The 19,790-nt window shown below is 48.9% G+C and overlaps 2 protein-coding genes across 2 annotated transcripts in view; both read left to right on the plus strand.

Moving 5' to 3' along the window:
• The window catches only part of LOC147091836 (uncharacterized), a 1,030,142-nt gene that overhangs the window by 721,849 nt on the left and 288,503 nt on the right, over positions 1-19,790 (plus strand). The window lies entirely within an intron of this gene.
• LOC147091861 (uncharacterized) lies at positions 7,881-8,848 on the plus strand. Its single transcript, XM_085976573.1, has one exon. The coding sequence runs from the start codon at positions 7,986-7,988 to the stop codon at positions 8,685-8,687; it is 702 nt and encodes a 233-aa protein (XP_085832699.1). The 5' UTR covers positions 7,881-7,985; the 3' UTR covers positions 8,688-8,848.

Here is a 19,790-nt window from a genome sequence, read left to right on the forward strand (position 1 = left end):
TCGAGTGTGAACTCGCTGATGGGCCAGCAGGTTGGAGGACCGAGCGAATCCCTTCCTACACACGGATCAGGTGAACGGCCTCTCCCCAGCGTGTAGGAGCCGGTGTCTCTTCAGCTCCCCAGGGCTTTTATAGCTTTTCCCACAAGTCAGAACATTTAAAGGGTCTCTCATCAGTGTGAACTCGCTGGTGTGTCTGCAGGGTGGATAACTGAGTGAATCCCTTCCCACACACGAAGCAGGTGAACGGCCTCTCCCCAGTGTGAACTCACTGGTGTTGCTTGAGCTCCTGGGGGATTTTAAAGCTCTTCCCACAGTGAGAACATTTAAATGGCCTTTCATCAGTGTGAACAAGCTGATGTGTCAGCAGGGTGGAGGACTGCAAGAATCCCTTCCCACACACGGAGCAGGTGAATGGCCTCTCCACAGTGTGGAGGCACTGGTGTCCCTTCAGATCCCCGGGGCTTTTAAAGCTCTTCCCACAGATAGAACATGTAAACGGCCTCTCATCAGTGTGAACAAGCTGGTGTCGCTTCAGTTCCCCGGGGCTTTTAAAGCTCTTCCCACAGTCAGGACATTGAAATTGTGTCTCCCCAGTGCGAACTCGCTGGTGTGTTTGCAGGTGGGATGAACAAACAAATCCCTTTCCACACACGGAGTAGGTGAATGGACTGTCCCTGGTGTGACTGCGCCGTTGAACTTCCAATGCAGACGGGGAACTGACTCCCTTCCCACCGTCCCCACCTTTACCCGGTTTCTCCCCGGTGTGACGGTGCACGTGTCTCACCAGGTCAGGCGATTGGCTGAATCCGTGTCTACACACTGAACACGTGCGGTTTGTCATCGCTGCTTTCTCCTTCCATGTGCAAAGGCCGATGATATTCAGGTCCTGATGAATTGAGCGACTCTGTCAGATTTTGACGTGATGTTTCGTCTGAGCTTCCCGCCTGTAACTGCTCCCCTTCTATAACCCTGTAAATCGAGTTCAGAAAAGGATCAGAGGCAAACCGTTGTTTAATTTTCCCCTTTCCGAACCTAGGGGCAGTGAAGCTGATTTTCAGGCCCCAGCTGCTGCACAGGTTGGTTGAAAGGATCAGCAGTAATGGCGGCTGTAATACCCACAAGCCCCCGGCGCTGCAGAAAGCGCTCTGTTGACTCTGAGTCCCGCGCATGTGCTCATGGCCCCCACGCTCTCCCTCCTGCTCTACAATCACCCGTCCCGATCGGTCCGCAATGCGCATGCTCAGCGCACAAAACCCCGTGGTTGGAACATCGGGCGCGCTTACGAAGCCACAACATCTGGTACATGTGAGCGGCTCAGGTGGGGGCAAGTCGGTGTTTCGCCTCAGCCGCCAGGGAGGTGCGCATGCGCAGGACGCCCCAACATTCTTCCTGTCAGCAATCACTCCCTCGTTTCTTTAACAAAAACAGAAAATGCTGGAAATACTCAGCAGGTCAGGCAGCATCTGTGGAGAGAGAAACAGAGTTAACGTTTCAGGTCGATGACCATTCGTCAGAACTGCTTGTTCTTTAGCGTCAGCCAGTGGCTCAGTGGGTAGCACTCTCGCCTCTGAGTCAGAAAGTTGTGGGTTCAAGTCCCACTCCAGAGACTTGAGCGCAAAAAATCCAGGCTGACACTCCAGTGCAGTGCTGAGGGAGTGCGGCACTGTCGGAGGTGCTGTTTTTTGGAGGAGACGTTAAACCGAGGCCCCATCTGCTCTCTCAGGTGGACGTCAATGTTCCTATGGCACTATTTGAATAAGAGCAGGGGAGTTATCCCTGGTGTCCTAGCCAATGTGTTTATCCCTCAATCAACATAACAAAAAACATAGATTATCTGGTCATTATCAGATTGCTGTTTGTGGGAGCTTGCTGTGCGCTAATTGGCTGCTGCGTTTCCTACATTACAACAGTGACTCTACTTCATTGGCTGTAAAGCGCTTTGGGACGTCCAGTGGTGGTGAAAGGCGCTATAGAAATGCAAGTCTTTCTTACGTCATTGGTCTCACCAGCGCCCTCTTCTGGCTGATTGACAGCCGAGCATCCGCGCATGCGCACACGGGGCGGCGGTTTGGGCCGAGTCCGGCACAGCGACCCCTCCCGGTCACGAAGGGCAACAACCACGCATGCCCAGAGGACACCAACCCCCCTCACCCACACGGAGCTGCGCCTGCGCACTCGGATCCTGCCGGACGGAGTCGGCGCGGGCCATTCCGGGGAAAGGCCTTGGTGTCGGTTCCAGAGTCGCGATCGGTGACGCAAAGTGAGTTTTCTCCGCTCCGATTGGGTGGAGAATTGCGCGGGGTGGGGTGGATCGGGAGAGAATAAAGAGAAATAGAAAAACCTGAGTCGGCAAGGCCCCGGACCGAGCGGCGGCAGTTGGACGGTTCTCTCCTCGGGGACACATGACCTGGGCTCGCGTCCTGATTGACGGGAGCTTCCGACCAATAGGTAGCGAGCGGGGCGGGGCTGGAGGAGCGAGCCGGGGGCGGGTCCTCCAACCAATTGGGGAGCCCGAGGGGCGGGACTAGCGCCGGCTGATTGTCTGATCCGCAGGGCAGCGAGTTTCTCCAGTCCCTTGTTCAGGGCCCGGGGCCAGGGGAGGCTGTGGGCCTTTATTCCCCTCATTGGACACAAGGCTCTTTGGCCCACAACACACTGGCTCAGGTTTTAATAGAGACTTTTTAAATTCATCAATAAAAGCAGATAAACCCCGTGCTTCTGTGGAACAAACTTTCTAATATTTTATAGAATCATAGAATGGTTACAGCACAGAAGGAGTCCATTCGGCCAGTCGAGCCCGTGCCAGCTCTCTGCAAGACCACTTAAGTGAGTCCCACTCCCCGCTCTTTCCCCGTAACCCTGCAAATTTCTTTCCTTCAAGTACTCGAGGGGCCGAATGGCCAACTCCTGCTCCTATCTTCTATGTATCTTATCCGAGGCACAGGTAGGCCCCACAGTGGCAGCGGCGGCAGACCTGTGAGGAGCAGCGGTGGTGATATAAAGCGAGGTGGTGGAGCAGGTAGGCCCCACAGCAGCGGACCTGTGAGGAGCGGCGGCGGTGATATAAAGAGCGAGGTGGCAGAGTTTATTGGGTGTCTGTAGTTCTTTTGACACTTCCTGTGTCCCTGATAACCATGTGTGCGGGAAGTGTATCCAGCTGCAGCTACTGACAGACCACATTGTGGCGCAGGAGCTGCGAGTGGATACATACTGGAGCATTTGCGATGCTGAGGACATCGTGGATAGCACGTTTAGGGAGTTGGTCACACCACAGGTAAAGGCTGCGCAGGCAGGGAGAGAATGGGTGACCACCAGGCAGAGTAGTAGGCGCAGGCAGGTAGTGCAGGGGTCCCCTGTGGGCATCCCCCTCTCAAAAAGATATACCACTTTGGATATTGTTGCGGAGGATGGCTTATCAGGGGAAGGCAGCAGCAGCCAATTTCCTGGCACCGTGGGTGGTTCTGCTGCACAGGACGGGAGGAAAAAGAGTGGGAGAGCTATAGTAATAATGGATTCTATTGTAAGGGGAATAGATAGGCGTTTCGGCGGCCGCAAACGTGACTCCAGGATGGTATGTTGCCTTCCTGGTGCAAGGATCAAGGATGTCTCAGAGCGGCTGCAGAACATTTTGGAAGGGGAGGGTGAACAGCCAATTGTCGTGGTGTATATAGGTACCAATGATATAGGTAAAAAAACAGGATGATGTCGTAAAAGCTGAATATAGGGGGTTAGGAGGTAAATTAAAAAATAGGACCTCCAAGGTAGTAATCTCAGGATTGCTACCAGTGCCACGTGCTAGTCAGAGTAGAAATAGAAGGATATTTCAGATGACTACGTGGCTAGAGTAATGGTGCAAGGGGGAGGGATTCAAATTCCTGGGACATTGGAACCGGTTCTGGGGGAGGTGGGGCTAGTACAAACCGGATGGTCTGCACCTGGGCAGGACCGGGACCGATGTCCATGGGGAAGTGTTTGCTAGTGCTCTGGGGGAGGGTTTAAACTAAAATGGCAGAGGGTTGGGAACCTGAGCAGGGAGACAGAGGAAAGGGAAACAAGGAAAGAAGCAAAAGACAGGAAGGAGAAAAACAAAGGTGGCGGTCAGAGAAATCATGGGTTTAAATCAAACATAGCCACAGTAAATAATAATTCTAAAAGGCGTAAGAGTGTTAAAAAAACAAGCCTGAAGGCCTTGTGTCTTAATGCGAAGAGCATTCGTAATAAGGTGGATGAATTAGTTGCGCAAATAGAGGTAAACGGATATGATATGATTGGGATTCCGGAAACATGGCTCCAGGGTGACCAAGGCTGGGAACTTAACATCCAGGGGTATTCAATATTCAGGAAAGATAGGCAAAAAGGAAAAGGAGGTGGGGTAGCATTGCTTTTTAAAGAGGAGATTAACACAATTGAAAGGAAGGATATTAGCTCTGATGATGTGGAATCTGTATGGGTAGAGATGAGAAATACCAAGGGGCAGAAAACGTTAGTGGGAGTGTTATACAGACCTCCAAACAGTAATGCGGAAGTTGGGGATGGCATTAAATGGGAAATTAGAGATGCGTGCAATAAGGGCACAGCAGTTATCATGGGTGACTTTAATCTACATATTGATTGGGCTAACCAAATTAGTAACCATACTGTGGAGGAGGAATTCCTGGAGTGTTTACGGGATGGTTTCCTGGACCAATATGTTGAGAAACCAACTAGAGATCAGGCCATCTTAGACTGGGTATTATGTAATGAGAAAGGATTAATTTGCAATCTTGTTGTGCGAGGCCCCTTCGGTCAGAGCGATCATAATATGATAGAATTTTTCATTAAGATGGAGAGTGAAGTAGTTGACTCAGAGACTAGGGTCCTGAATTTAAATAAAGGAAACTACGATGGTATGAGGCGCGAGTTGGGTTGGATTGATTGGGGAATGTTACTCAAAGGCTTGATGGTGGATAGGCAATGGCAAACATTCAAAGATCGCATGGATGAACTACAGAATTTGTTCATCCCTGTTTGGCATAAAAATAAAACAAAAAATGTGACTCAACCGTGGCTAACAAGGGAAATTAGGGATAGCATAAGATCCAAGGAGAGGACATATAAATTGGCCAGAAAAAGTAGTAAACCTGAGGATTGGGAGCAGTTTAGGATTCAGCAAAGGTGGACAAAGGGATTAATTAAGAGGGAGGAAATAGAGTATGAGAGTAAGCTTTCAGGGAACATAAAAACTAACTGTAGATATGTGAAGAGAAAAAGATTGGTGAAGTCAAGCATAGGTCCCTTGCAGTCAGAATCAGGGGAATTTAGAATGGGGAACAAAGAAATGGCAGGCCAATTAAATACATTCTTTGGTTCTGTCTTCACAAAGGAGGACACAAATAACCTCCCAGAGATGTCGGGGAACATCGGGTCTAATGAGAGGGAGGAACTGAAAGAAATCAGTATTTGTAGGGAAATGGTGTTAGGGAAATTGATGGGATTGAAGGCCGATAAATCCCCAGGGTACTTAAGGAAGTGGCCCTAGAAATAGTAGATGCATTGCTGGTCATCTTCCAAAATTCAATAGACTCTGGAACAGTTCCCATGGGTTGGAGGGTTGCTAATATTACCCCACTATTCAAAAAAGGTGGTAGAGAGAAAACGGGGAATTATATCGGTAGTGGGGAAAATGCTAGAGTCCATTATAAAAGACGTAATAGCAGAGCACTTGGAAAACAGTGACAGGATCGGACAAAGTCAACATGGATTTACAAAAGGTAAATCATGCTTGACTAATCTACTGGAATTTTTTGAGGATGTAACTGGTAGAATAGATAAGGGAGAACCAGTGGATGTGGTGTATTTGGACTTTCAGAAGGCTTTCGATAAGGTACCGTATAAGAGATTAGCGTGTAAAGTTAAGGCACATGGGATTGGGGGCAAGGTACTGACTTGGATAGAGAACTGGTTGGCAGACAGGAAGCAAAGAGTTGGAATAAACGGGTTTTTTTCCGAGTGGCAGACAGTGACTAGTGGGGTACCGCAGGGATCGGTCCTAGGACCCCAGCTATTCACAATATATATAAATGATCTAGACGAGGGAACTAGATGTAACATCTCCAAGTTTGCAGACGACACAAAGCAGGGTGGGCGTGTGTGAGGAGGATGCCGAAAAACTCCAGTATGATTTGGACAGGTTGGGTGATTAGGCAGAAACATGGCAGATGCAGTATAATGTGGATAAATGCGAGGTTATCCACTTTGATGGCAAAAACGGGAAGGCAGATTATTATCTGAATGGCAATAGATTGGGAGAAGGGGAAGTGCAACGAGACCTGGGTGTCCTTGTGCACCAATCGCTGAAGGTAAGCATGCAGGTGCAGCAGGCGGTTAAGAAGGCAAATGGTATGTTGGCCTTCGTAGCGAGAGGGTTTGAGCACAGGAACAAGGATGTCTTGCTGCAGTTGTACAGGGCCTTGGTGAGACCACATCGTGAGTATTGTGCGCAGTTTTGGTCGCCTTATTTGAGGAAGGATGTTCTTGCCGGGGAAGTAGTTCAACGAAGAGTCACCAGGCTGATACCTGGGATGGCAGGAATGACGTATGAGGAGAGATTGGGACGATTGGGCTTGCACTCACTGGAGTTTAGAAGAATGAGAGGGGATCTCATTGTAACTTATAAAATTCTGACAGGACTGGACAGACTAGATGCAGGAAGGATGTTCCCGATGGTCGGGGAGTCCAGAATCAGTGGTCACAGTCTAAGGATACGGGGTAAGCCATTTAGGACAGAAATTAGGAGGAAGTTCTTCACCCAGAGAGTGGTGAACCTGTGGAATTCTCTCCCACAGAAGGCAGCAGAGGCCAATACATTAAATATATTCAAGAAGGAGTTGGATATATTTCTTAAGGCTAAAGGGATCAAGGGGTGTGGGGAGAAAGTAGGGACCGGTTACTGAATTTTGATGATCAGCCATGATCGCATTGAATGGCGGAGCAGGCTAGAGGGGCCAAATGGCCTACTCCTGCTCCTATCTTCTATGTTTCTATGTTTGTATGTTTCTATGTTACAGTTTGAGCTGGAGTGGAGATGGAGGAGAAGCTGTTGGGTTTAACCCCCAGTACTTCTGAGCCCAGGAGGACCCAACAATTTCCAATGTGAGACTGTCAAGGGAGGTGGATTCTAGTGGAGATTAGGTTGTTAAACAGACACTGTCCGTACAATGTAAAAGAGTATTGTTTTAGGAACAAGTATTTCTGTACAGGCTTTTAATCCAGTTTACATCTGCAGATTTGTTTTAATTCATTCTTGGGATGTGGGTGTCGCTCGCCAGAGCAGCAAATATTGCCAATCCCCAGTTTCCTGTTGAGAAGGGGGTGGTGAGTCACCTTCTTGAACTACTGCAGTCCGTGTGGTGAAGGTATTCCCACAATGTTGTTCGGTAAGGAGTTCCAGGATTTTGACCCAGCAACGGTGAATATATCTGAGTCAGGATGATGTGTGACTTGGAGGGGAACTTGGATGTGATGGTGCTCCCACACAACAGCTGCCCTTGTCCTTCTAGGTGGTGGAGGTTGCGGGTTTTGGAGGTTCTATCAAAGTTCTGGTCGAGTTGCAGATGTATAAAGTTCCTTTCCTTCGCCCCCTCCCCCCTCCCACTCCCACCTCTCTCTCTCGCACCTCCCATAAAGGCCAGAGTCTTGTGTAGGCCCAGACCAGGTGGTGGATTCTCTTCCCTGAAGGACATTAGTGAACCAGTTGGGTTTTTATGACAATCCGGCAGCTTTCATGGTCACTTTTTTCTAGTGCCAGCCCACCAAATGACCAGATTCACTGAGCTCAATTTCACAACCTACCTTTGTGGGTTGTCTCTCACACACCCTGTTTTAAATTAATTTTACAGGACACTGGACGGGGAGGATTTACAGATGGTAAGCTCAAACCAAACCTCACTTCAAGATCTGACAGATTCACTTGACTCATCGGATCTGAATATCACCGGCCTCTGAACATGGAAGCAAAGAGCACCGTTCACAGCGGGGAGAAACCGTACACGTGTTCTGTGTGTGGACGAGGCTTCAGCCAACCCTCTGGCCTATCGAGACACAAGCGCATTCACACCGGGGAGAGGCCGTTCACCTGCTCTGAGTGTGGGAAGGGATTCACTAATTCATCCAACCTGCTGACACACCAGCGTGTTCACACCGGGGAGAGGCCGTTCACCTGCTCAGAGTGTGGTAAGGGATTCACTGATTCAGCCACCCTGCTGAATCACCAGCGAGTTCACACTGAGGAGAGACCTTTTAACTGTTCGGACATTGGGAAGTGTTATAAAGGTTCCGGGGAACTGATACGCCATCAACGTGTTCACACTGGGGAGAGACCATTCACCTGCTCTCACTGCGGGACTGAGTTCAGGCGATCATCTGAGCTCATTGTACACCAGCGCACTCACACTGGGGAGATGCCATTCAGGTGCTCTCACTGCGGGACTGGGTTCAGGCAGTCATCTGCGCTGACTGTCCACCAGCGCACTCACACTGGGGAGAAGCCGTTCACCTGCTCCATGTGTGGGAAGGGATTCACTCAGTCATCCCACCTGCTGAGACACCAGCGAGTTCACACTGGGGAGAGGCCGTTCACCTGCTCCGTGTGTGGGAAGGGATTCACTAATTCATCCAACCTGCTGAGACACCAGCAAGTTCACAAGTGACTGCAGGGGTTGGATTCTGTTGTTGTTGCTGCTGTTAATCACATCCAGGACTGAACCATGTTAATTCTGACAGTTTGGGATTGTTTCTGCTGATGTTATTAACTCCGGGAACTGGGCTGGAGTGTAATATTCTGGATAGATGTCAAATAAATCAACTTTGTTTTAAACACATTGTTGTAGATTTTTGTCTTTCCCACCTGAGTGTTTAGCATCACCTGGCTGGAGCTCAGAAAGGACAATCTGGGGGAGGATCGTACGGTGGGAACAGAACTCCAGCCTGGACACAGTCCTTCAAGGCCACACTGAGAGGGGCAAACGGCACTTTGGTCTTTCTTGTCTCTCTTCACTGACAGCAAAGTTGCCGTGCGGGTTGATCTCGAGGCGTGTGAGAAACTTGTCCCAGCCGCTCTCTGCCATGGTTCAGAGCTCCGAGGCACGGAACAGAAGGCTCCTTTAGAAATGTACCCCAGTGCTTTTTTTTTAATGGCCTTATTAACCTGTGTTGCTACTTTTAGTGATTTGTGTATCTGTATCCCTGGAACCCTCTGCTCCTCCAGCCCATTTAGACTCTTAGGGGGAAATTCGTTGGCGCCCCCTTTGGGTCGCTAACGTCACCACGGCTAATTTTAGCACCCTGAAAAAGTTAGCGCCCCTGCGCATTAAATTCAGCGGTAGCGCCCCAAGCAGGAGGCAGGGTGCTACTGGAAGCACTCCCCTCCGTCTTGAGGCGCTACCAGTGAATTTCACGGCTCTTCATGTAAAAGTGCCACGCCCATCGGCACAAAGCACCGTGTCATAGCAGACCTCCCTTCCTGATTAAAGGGGAGGGGCCTAGCACTGCACACGCCGGGGCCCTGCTGGACCATCGGGGAGTTGGGTGTCGGATCAAGAGGAGCGCCGGGCTGTGCGATTACGGCCGACACCCCGAAGAAGAAAGGGGAAGGGGGCAGGTGCTGGCAGTCGGCCAAAATAAAAAGTTGCCGCCCGACACCTGCCCTTTAAGTGGCGTCGCCGCGGCTGCAGGAACGACCCCTGACTCTGTAAGTCATATCGTCCGGCGATAGGTCAGGGGTCGCAACCCAAGTTTGCAGCCGGGGTGCTGCGCGTGGCAATGACGTCATTGCCGGCGGTGCAGTGCCATGGGGAGCTACTGACTAGCTCCGCCGCTAACCTCCCGCTGAATTTCGCGGGAGGCACAAAGCAACCCAATTTCACCCCCTTGTCCAAGTAGTGAGTGGCCTCCTTATTCTTCCCACCAAAACACACCCCCTCACACTGATCTACAGTGAAATTCATTAACACACCACCTCACACTGATCTATAGTGAAATTCATTAACACACCACCTCACACTGAGCAACAGTGAAATTCATTTGCCAATTACACGTCCATTCTGAAATTTATTAATATCTTCTTGCATTTTGTCTTCCTCAGGATTAACTCTACCTCCCAATTTGGTGTCATCGACAAATTTTGAAATTGTGCTGATTCCCGAGTCCAAATCGTTTCTGTAAATGGTGAACAACAGTGATCCCAGCGCCGATCCCTGTGGAACACCACTTCCCAACTTTTGCCAGTCTGAGTAGCTGCTCCCAACCCCTACTCTCTGTTTTCTGATTTGTGACCAGCTTGCTATCCATAAACTGTATGTAAGATCGACAAGATGACCCAGGTCAGGCCGTGTGGAGTGAAGGGCCCGGCAGCAGAATGGATGGAAAGATGGCTACAAAACATAAATCAGAGGGTTGGAGTTAAGGGAAGTTTGTTGCGATCTTTCCATCCATTCTGCTGCCTGGCCCTTGACTCCACACGGCCTGACCGTGGTCATCTTGTAGACCGTACATACTGCAGACACAGTGCACCAGTGGTGGAGGGGGTGGATATTGAGTCCTGTGGCAGGGGCGCTGATGAAGTGGATTTCTCTGTCCATGAGTTTTGAGGCATCGCTAGTGGCGTTTTTCACCTCTTTCCACCTTTAAAAAAAATCTTGCTGCCAGTTTATTAAAGCCATTAACAGCCGCTCGGGTGGGACACACCAATAAATGAGGCCTTGTTTCCCTCAGAATGATAGGCCTGAACCCGAGTTAGAAAACATTTAGTAATTAAACCAGACTGGGCGGAGCCTGAGGTGCGAGCTAGTAACGGAAAATTGGTGGCCAGCGTACTTCACACCAGGGCTGAGGACCCGGGGACTGGGGTTTCTGTGTCATTTATTGATTAATTTTGTTTATTACCCAATCTCAATCAGACAGGCGGGTCATCTTGCTGTCTGACGGAGGCGAGGGTCCCCAATGGAGGGCTCTCTATGCGGGAGTCCTTCCCAGCACCATTGGGGATCTGGGGTGGAGACTTGCAGGGAGCTGTCGTGTGCAACAGATTATAAGCTCCTTTCCGGACTCCAAGGCCAGATGTGTTTTTTGCAGCCTAGAGGAGTCCATGGGCCGTGTATATATTCAGTGTGAGAGGTTACAGCCCCTGTGTAGTTCCCTGAAGGGGCTGCTCCTCAACTCTTGGTTACACTTTAGCCCCACGCTCCTAATCTTTGCCCGCCCGGTGCGGAGGGGGGTGGGTAAGTGGGAGGATCTTCTCCTGGACCTGCTCTTGGGCCTGGCGAAAACAGCAACTTGTAGACTCAGGATGGGCGGGGCCCATGGCGGGGGGTCACTCTGGCTGCCTGCCTCTCTCCCATGGTCTTGTCCCTGCTGAAAGGTTGACTGTACTGGGGTTTGTGGCCAGAGCTGGCAGACGTGTTGTTCTGAAGTCTGATGTCTCACACCTGAAGAGTCTGTTTATGTCGTGTTGTAATGACCTTTTTCTGTTGCCTGGTGTCAGAAATAGAAATCAAAGGAAGATGATGCCCCACTCTGTTAATCAACTCTTTGACATATTTCCATTTCTTAATTTACAAAGATCAGAACTCCATTAGTGAACAATGGATTGCCAGTCTGCCACTTTTTAGTGAGGCTTGAAAGGATTCGCTGTGAAGCTACACCTGCCCATCTGTCTGTGTGTCACTGTGTTTGGATTGTGTTAGGCAACAGTCCTAATATCTCGCCTACATCCATTACAATGTTTGAAATGTTAGATTGTACTTGGAAGAAGTTGAGTTTGAATCTAACAATTCTGAAATTGGGAGCTTTTAATGATTTCTGTTTTTCACATAACTATATAGTGATGTGATCAGTCAAAGCAAATTAAAAGATGGTGTTATTTACTGAACACAACTGAATAATTCTACAAGGATGCTATCGCAGTCTTCCTCAGTATTAACTACACCCCCCAATTTAGTGTCATCAGCAAATTTTGAAATTGTACTTCTGATTCCCAAGTCCAAATCATTCATGTAAATGGTGAACAACAGTGGTCCCAGCACCAATCCCCGTGGAACACCACTTCCCACCTTCCGCCCGTCTGAGTAAATACCTTTAACTCATCCCGTCACTATAACTGGACTTGTCTTCATTCCCGTGCCGAGGGGATTGCTGTACCAGACGGGAGGGGCAACATTTGGGGACTCTCGATTCTCCACCAATTCCCATTCCCCTTCTTTCTGGTGGATAATGGAGGTGCCACTGTGTGTAATGTGCAAGTCAGTAAGAGTTATCAGCGAGGATTAATCAGCACTTTCTAATTGGTGATGATAATCAATGGAATCTTTCAGACAATGAATTGTAGATTTTATAGCAAAGATTAATATACAATTGAAGTAAAAGTTCATAATTTTATTGTAAAATATTTCAGGAACACTCATCAGAAATTAAGGGGAAAGATCAGACAGCAGTACTTAAAGGGACACTGCAGCCCCGACAACTCAATCAGCTATATATCCAGAATATTAAAATCCAGCCCAGTTATAGGGGTTATTAACATCAGCAGAAACAAACCCCAACTGTCAGAATGAACATGGTTCAGTCCTGGATGTGATTAACAGCAGCAATAACAGCAGAATCGAACCTCTGCAGTCACTTGTGAACTTGCTGGTGTCTCAGCAGGTTGGATGACTGATTGAATCCCTTCTCACACACTGAGCAGGTGAATGGCCTCTCCCCGGTGTGAACTCGCTGGTGTGTCAGCAGGTTGGATGACTGAGTGAATCTCTTCCCACACACGGAGCAGGTGAATGGTCTCACCCCAGTGTGAGCTCGCTGGTGTGTCGCAGGTTGTATGACTGATTGAATCCCTTCCCACACACTGAGCAGGTGAATGGCCTCTCCCCAGTGTGAATGCGCTGGTGTCTCAGAAGGTCAGAGGAATTAGTGAATCCCTTCTCACACACGGGGCAGGTGAACGGCCTCTCTGCAGTTTGAATGTGCTGATGTATCAGCAGGGTGGATGAATTAGTGAGTCCCTTCTCACACACAGGGCAGGTGAACGGTCTCTCCCCAGTGTGAATGCACTGGTGCTCAATGAGGTGAGATGACTGCCTGAACCTCTTCCCACAGTGAGAGCAACTGAATGGTCTCTCCTCAGTGTGAAGTCGCTGGTGTGCAGTATTCTGGGGTACAGAATCTTCAGGCGAGACAGAGGGGGAGGTATAAGAGGAGGGGGTGTCGCAATATTAATTAAGGAGTCAATTACTGCAGTAAGGATGGATGACATATTAGCAGGTTCCTCTAATGAGGCCATATGGGTGGAGCTTAAAAACAAAAGGGGGGCAAGCACTTTGCTGGGAGTGTACTATAGGCCTCCAAACAGTCAGGGGGGGATAGAGGAACAGATATGTAGGCAAATCTCAGAGAAATGTGCAAATAATAAGGTAATAATAATGGGGGATTTCAACTTCCCCAATATTAACTGGGATAGTCAGAGTGTGAAAGGCTCAGAGGGTATAGAATTCTTAAAGTGCATCCAGGAGAGCTTTTTGAACCAGCATGTCGAAAGTCCTACAAGAGAGGGGGCGGTACTGGACCTAATTCTAGGGAATGTGGCCGGCCAATTGGAAGAAGTGCTAGTAGGTGAGCACTTTGGTGACAGTGACCATAATATGGTGAGATTTAAGGTGGTCATGGAAAAGGACAGGGATGGGCCGGAAATAAAGGTTCTAAATTGGGGGAAGGCCGATTTTAATAGGATAAGGCAGGATCTGGCCAAAATGGACTGGGATCAGCTACTTGTAGGAAAATCCGCATCGGAGCAATGGGAGGCTTTCAGAAGGGAGATTGAGATCATACAATGGCAACATGTTCCCGTAAAGGTCAAGGGTGGTTCCAAAAACCACAGGGAACCTTGGATGTCAGGGGATATACGAGAATGGATTAGAAAAAAAAGGAGGGCTTTTGGCAGATACAAGAGGCTGAAGACGGAGGAAGCCCTAGAGGAGTACAAAAAGTGCAGGGGGATACTTAAAAAAGAAATTAGGAGATCAAGGAGGGGCCATGAAATAACACTGGCGAGCAAAATAAAGGAAAATCCTAAGATGTTTTACAAGTATATTAAGGGTAAGAGGATAACTAGGGAAAAAATAGGGCCCATTAGGGATAAAAGTGGCAATCTGTGTGTGGAGCCGGAAGATGTAGGAGGGGTTCTAAATGAATTTTTTGCATCTGTTTTCACTATGGAGAGGGACGATGTAGACATAGAAATAGGGCGGGGGGACTGTGATATGCTCGAACATATTAACATCGAGAGGGAGGAGGTATTGGCGGTTTTAGCAGGCCTAAAAATGGATAAATCCCCAGGCCTGGACGAAATGTATCCCAGGCTGCTGTGTGAGGCAAAGGAAGAGATTGCGGGGGCTCTAACACATATATTCAGAACCTCTCTGGCCACAGGGGATGTGCCAGAGGACTGGAGAACCGCTAATGTAGTACCATTATTCAAGAAGGGGAGTAGGGAAAAACCGGGGAACTACAGGCCAGTGAGCCTAACATCAGTGGTAGGAAAATTATTGGAAAAAATTCTGAGGGACAAAATTAGTCTCCACTTGGAGAGGCAAGGATTAATCAGGGATAGTCAACATGGCTTTGTCAAGGGAAGATCATGTCTGACTAATTTGATTGAATTTTTTGAGGGGGTGACTAGGTGTGTGGATGAGGGTAACGCAGTGGATGTGGTATATATGGATTTCAGTAAGGCCTTCGATAAAGTCCCGCACGGGAGACTGGTCAAGAAGGTAAGAGCCCATGGAATCCAGGGTGCCTTGGCACATTGGATACAAAACTGGCTTAGAGGCAGAAGGCAGAGGGTGATGGTCGAAGGTTGTTTTTGTGACTGGAAGCCTGTGGCCAGTGGGGTACCACAGGGATCGGTGCTGGGTCCCTTGCTGTTTGTGGTCTACATTAATGACTTGGATATGAATGTAAAAGGTATGATCAGTAAGTTCGCGGATGATACAAAAATTGGTAGGGTGGTAAAAAGCGAGGAGGGTAGTCTCAGACTGCAGGACGATATAGATGGGTTGGTCAGATGGGCGGAACAGTGGCAAATGGAATTTAACCCGGAAAAGTGCGAGGTGATGCACTTTGGGGGGATTAACAAGGCAAGGGAATACACAATGAATGGTAAGACCCTCGGCAAGACGGAGGGTCAGAGGGATCTGGGTGTGCAAGTACACAGATCCCTGAAGGCGGCGGAACAGGTGGATAAGGTGGTAAAAAAGGCATATGGGATACTTGCCTTCATTAGCCGAGGCATAGAATATAAGAGCAAGGAGGTTATGATGGAGCTGTATAATACATTGGTTAGGCCACAGCTGGAATACTGTGTGCAGTTCTGGTCGCCACACTACAGGAAGGATGTGATAGCTTTGGAGAGGGTGCAGAGGAGATTCACCAGGATGTTACCTGGGCTGGAGCGCTTCAGCTATGAAGAGAGACTGGGCAGATTGGGTTTGTCTTCCTTGGAGCAGAGGAGGCTGAGGGGGGACATGATTGAGGTGTACAAAATTATGAGGGGCATAGATAGGATGGATACTAAGGAGCTTTTTCCCTTAGTAGAAGGGTCAATAACTAGGGGGCATAGATTCAAGGTAAAGGGCGGGAGGTGTAGAGGGGATTTGAGAAAGAACTTTTTCACCCAGAGGGTGGTTGGAGTCTGGAACTCACTGCCTGAAAGGGTTGTGGAGGCTGGAACCCTCACAACATTCAAGAAGCATTTGGATGAGCACTTGAAATGTCATAGCATACAAGGCTACGGACCAAATGCTGGAATATGGGATTAGATTAGACAGGGCTTGATGGCCGGCGCGGACACGATGGGCCGAAGGGCCTCTATCCGTGCTGTATAACTCTATGACTCGATGACTGTGTGTCAGAAGGTGGGATGACTGACTAAATCCCTTCCCACACTTGGAGCAGGTGAATGGCCTCTCCCCGGTGTGACAGCATCGATGAGTTTCCAGCCGGGATGGGGAGCTGAATCTCTTCCCACAGTCCCCACATTCCCACAGTTTCTCCGTGGTGTGGGTGTCCTTGTGTCTCTCCAGGTTGGACAATCGGTTGAAGCCTCATCCACACACACAACACGTGTACGGTTTCTCCCTGCTGTGAATGGTGCGATGTTTTTTCAGACTGTGTAACTGGTTAAAGCTCTTTCCACAGTCAGTGCACTGGAACACCCTCACTCGGGTGTGTGTGTCTCGGTGCTTTTCCAGTCACACCGATCTTTGAAATCTTTTCCCACAGACAGAACAGGCAAACATTTCTCCTTCCACATTCAAAGGCCGATGATATTCCCTGTAAAAGTAGTTTACAAAAGACATCACTGTAAGTTCAGGATTAAAATTCGGAACAGATAATTCTAGTTTCTATGGAACATTCTCTCCTCTCTTATTACATAGAATTACACAGATTGTACAGCACAGAAACAGGCCAATCGGCCCAACTGGTCCATGTGGTGTTTATGCTCCACACGAGCCTCCTCCCATCTCTCTTCATCTCACCCTATCAGCATCTCCTTCTATTCCTTTCTCCCATGTGTTTATCCAGCTTCCCCTTAAATACATCCATGCTCTTCGCCTCAACTACTCCCTGTGGCAGCAAGTTCCACATTCTCAGCACCCTCTGGGTGAAGGCGTTTAATCTAAATAGGACTTCCCTGGGCAGCCAATGAGCACTGCTGCCTCTTTTGTGCATTTCCTGGCGAGGCGAAACAGTTGATATTTTCGGATCAAAAAGAGCTGAGCTCGGCAGCATTAGTCCTGTTTTGCCTCCTTTGGAGACCAGGTGTACGAGCAGAGTGAGCGCAGTCTTCACAGCAACCGCAATAAAATTGTTATAGTTGTGAAGGAACTTTGTGTCAGTGCACTGGACCACAAACAAAGTATGTGTGTCGATTATTGTCTTATTACCCTACTGTAAAGTGCCTTGAGATGTTTCAAAAGCTCTATATAGAAACATAGAAGATAGGAGCAGAAGTAGGTCATTCGGCCCCTCGAGCCTGCTCCGCCATTCAATGAGATCATGGCTGATCATCCAAATTCAGTACCCTGTCCCTGCCTTCTCCCCATATCCCTTGATCCCTTTAGCCTTAAGAAATATATCCAACTCCTTTTTGAATATATTTAATGAACTGGCCTCCACCGCCCTCTGTGGCAGAGAATTCCACAGGTTCACCACTCTGGGTGAAGAAATTCCTCCTCATTTCAGTCCTAAATGGCTTACCCCTTATCCTTAGACTATGACCCCTGATTGTGGACTCCCCGGCCATCAGAAACATCCTTCCTGCATCTAGCCTGTCCAGGCCTGACAGAATTTTATAGGTTTCGATGAGATCCCCTCTCAATCTTCTAAACTCCAGTGAGTATAAACCCAATCGACCCAATCTCTCCTCATACGTCATTCCTGCCATCCCAGGTATCAGCCTGGTGAATCTTCGCTGCACTCCTTCCATGGCAAGAACGTCCTTCCCCAGATAAGGTGACCAAAACTGCACACAATACTCAAGGTGCGGTCTCACCAAGGCCCTGTACAACTGCAGCAAGATGTTTTAAAAGCTCTATATAAGGGTAAGTTGTTGTTGGTGTATAGAGAACTCTGTTGAAATTTAGTGAAATGATCAATAACCAAGGAAGATCATTTCTTTGTTTGGTTCTGTTAGTTTTCATAGAATCATTGAAAAGTACAGCATGAAGGAGGCCATTCGGCCCATCGTGCCTGTGCTGGCTCTTAGAAAGAGCACTCGTGCTTAGTCCCACATCCCTGCTTGTTGTCCGTAACCCTGTAAGATCCTCATCCTCAAGTACCCGCCCAACTCCCTTTTAAAGTCATTGATGGAATCAGCTCATGACCTTTTCAGGTCGAGCGTTCCAGATCCCGACAACTCTCTGAGTTTTATTCAATTGTTACCACAGTTGTTTCTGTGGAGGTTTAATAATAAATGCATTTTGCTGTGAAAGCAATTAAAACATTCCTAGTATATAAATAGACAGATACATCAAAATATTAAAATTGTGGGAGGGAGGGCAGTGCTCGCCAGGGCCCAATAAACAATGGAATTCTTCTTTCCCAACCCAACGCTCAGAAGATGAAGTCCCAGAGCTGCCTCTGGCTCGGTTCCACCTGCCCTATTCTGACAAGCTGAGGTGTTGGTCAGTGCACTGTGATTGCCCTGTGGGCAGAAAATGGCAAATCTAGAAATATGACCAAAATAACACATTTGACCCCAAAGCTGTAAATCCCTGTCCCACACACTCTCCCTCCTCCCTGTGCTGAAATCCAAACCCATCGCACCATCTCCAACATTTCTTTCCTCCACTCCCAGTTTTCCCCCTCCCTCTACTCTGGTTGGGTTCAGTGCTCCACCTGCTGTGTGCAGAGTGAGAATAAAATCAATGAGTCAATGATTGTCTTTCCTGGTCACTGGGACCCTGAAACCTTCAGTTCTCCACCCGCTGTGTGCAGAGTGAGAATAAAATCAATGAGTCAATGATTGCCTCTCTTGGTCACTGGGACCCTGAAGCCCTGCCCACTCTCTGTTCCTGTACAAAGATGGCCGTGCATGCACCCTGCTGCAGGTAGAACCGGTCTGTCTTTCCTTCACCAAGATGGCGGCGCGTAACCCGGGCCTGTCACTGAGAAAAAGCCTCACCGCTGCCGTCCAGCGGAACACATTCGGCCGCTGGATCTCATTCTGGCCTGAGACCGCTCTACAACTTTATTAACCCTGCGGCGCGGCCTACCCGCAGTTTGTTTATTTATTTATTTATTTTAATGACATTCACAGAGCTCAAGTCTCGGCTCTTGGTACAAAGTCACAAGGCCTCATGCCTACAAGGCAGGGGTCCCAGCCTCTTCAAGTTAATGATGTGATCTCCAAGCTTCTTGATCATCTTCACTTGTTCATCCAGATAGTGGGTCTCCAGGAATTCACACAGTTGAGGGTCGGCGCTCCCAATGGAGAGTTTGTGCAGATCCAGCAGACTCTGGTCGACATTCTTCTCCATCTGCAGGGCTCACTGCATCGCTGAGCGCAGCCTCCCGCTCTCCCAGCCGAACAAATGGACTGTAAAGAAGCTTAAAAACACTGGATTAATTTAAAAAACTTATCAAATTAAATTAAAATCACATGGGCCTGGGTGATGATGCACTCCAGTCTCCGCGGCACCCACCGCTCTCGGAAGGTCTCAAGTGTGCCGGCAGACACCGCGTGCTCCATCTCCAGGGCCAACGGGCGCAAACATAGCCGCGGAAGAGAGGCAGGCAATCGGGCCGAACGACCCCCCCCCCCCGACCGCCCGCTGCCTGGACCTGTTTATGGCCACTTTGGCCAGGCCCAGGAGCAATCCCACAAGGAGGTCCTCTGACCTGCCCTCTCTCCTCCGCACTGGGTGGCCGTAGATCAGGAGCGTGGGATTGAAGTGCAGCCAAAAATCGAGAAGCAGCCAGTTCAAATAATGGAACAGGGGCTGGAAACTCTCACATTCCACATAAACATGGAACACGGACTCCTCTAGGCCGCAAAAATAGCAAGAGGCCTGGGAGTCCGTGAACTTATCTAAAATCTTATTGCACGGGACTGCTCCATGCAACACCGTCCAGGCCAAGTCCCCAATAGATAAAGGGAGGACTCCCGCATAGAGAGACCCCCATTGGGGACCTCCGCCTGATGGCAAAATGGCACGCCAAGGCGTGTCCGGACGGCAGGCAAAGATGACAAAGTGGAGAGT

This window comes from Somniosus microcephalus, unplaced genomic scaffold, assembly GCF_052327205.1.
Source record: "Somniosus microcephalus isolate GS21.2 unplaced genomic scaffold, FLI_Smic_1.0 unresolved_chr3, whole genome shotgun sequence".
Classification (NCBI taxonomy): Eukaryota; Metazoa; Chordata; class Chondrichthyes; order Squaliformes; family Somniosidae; genus Somniosus; species Somniosus microcephalus.

Coding starts and splice junctions, on each gene's coding strand:
- LOC147091861 (XM_085976573.1), top strand. CDS start 7,986: ATGGAAGCAAAGAGCACCGTTCACAGCGGGGAGAAACCGTACACGTGT.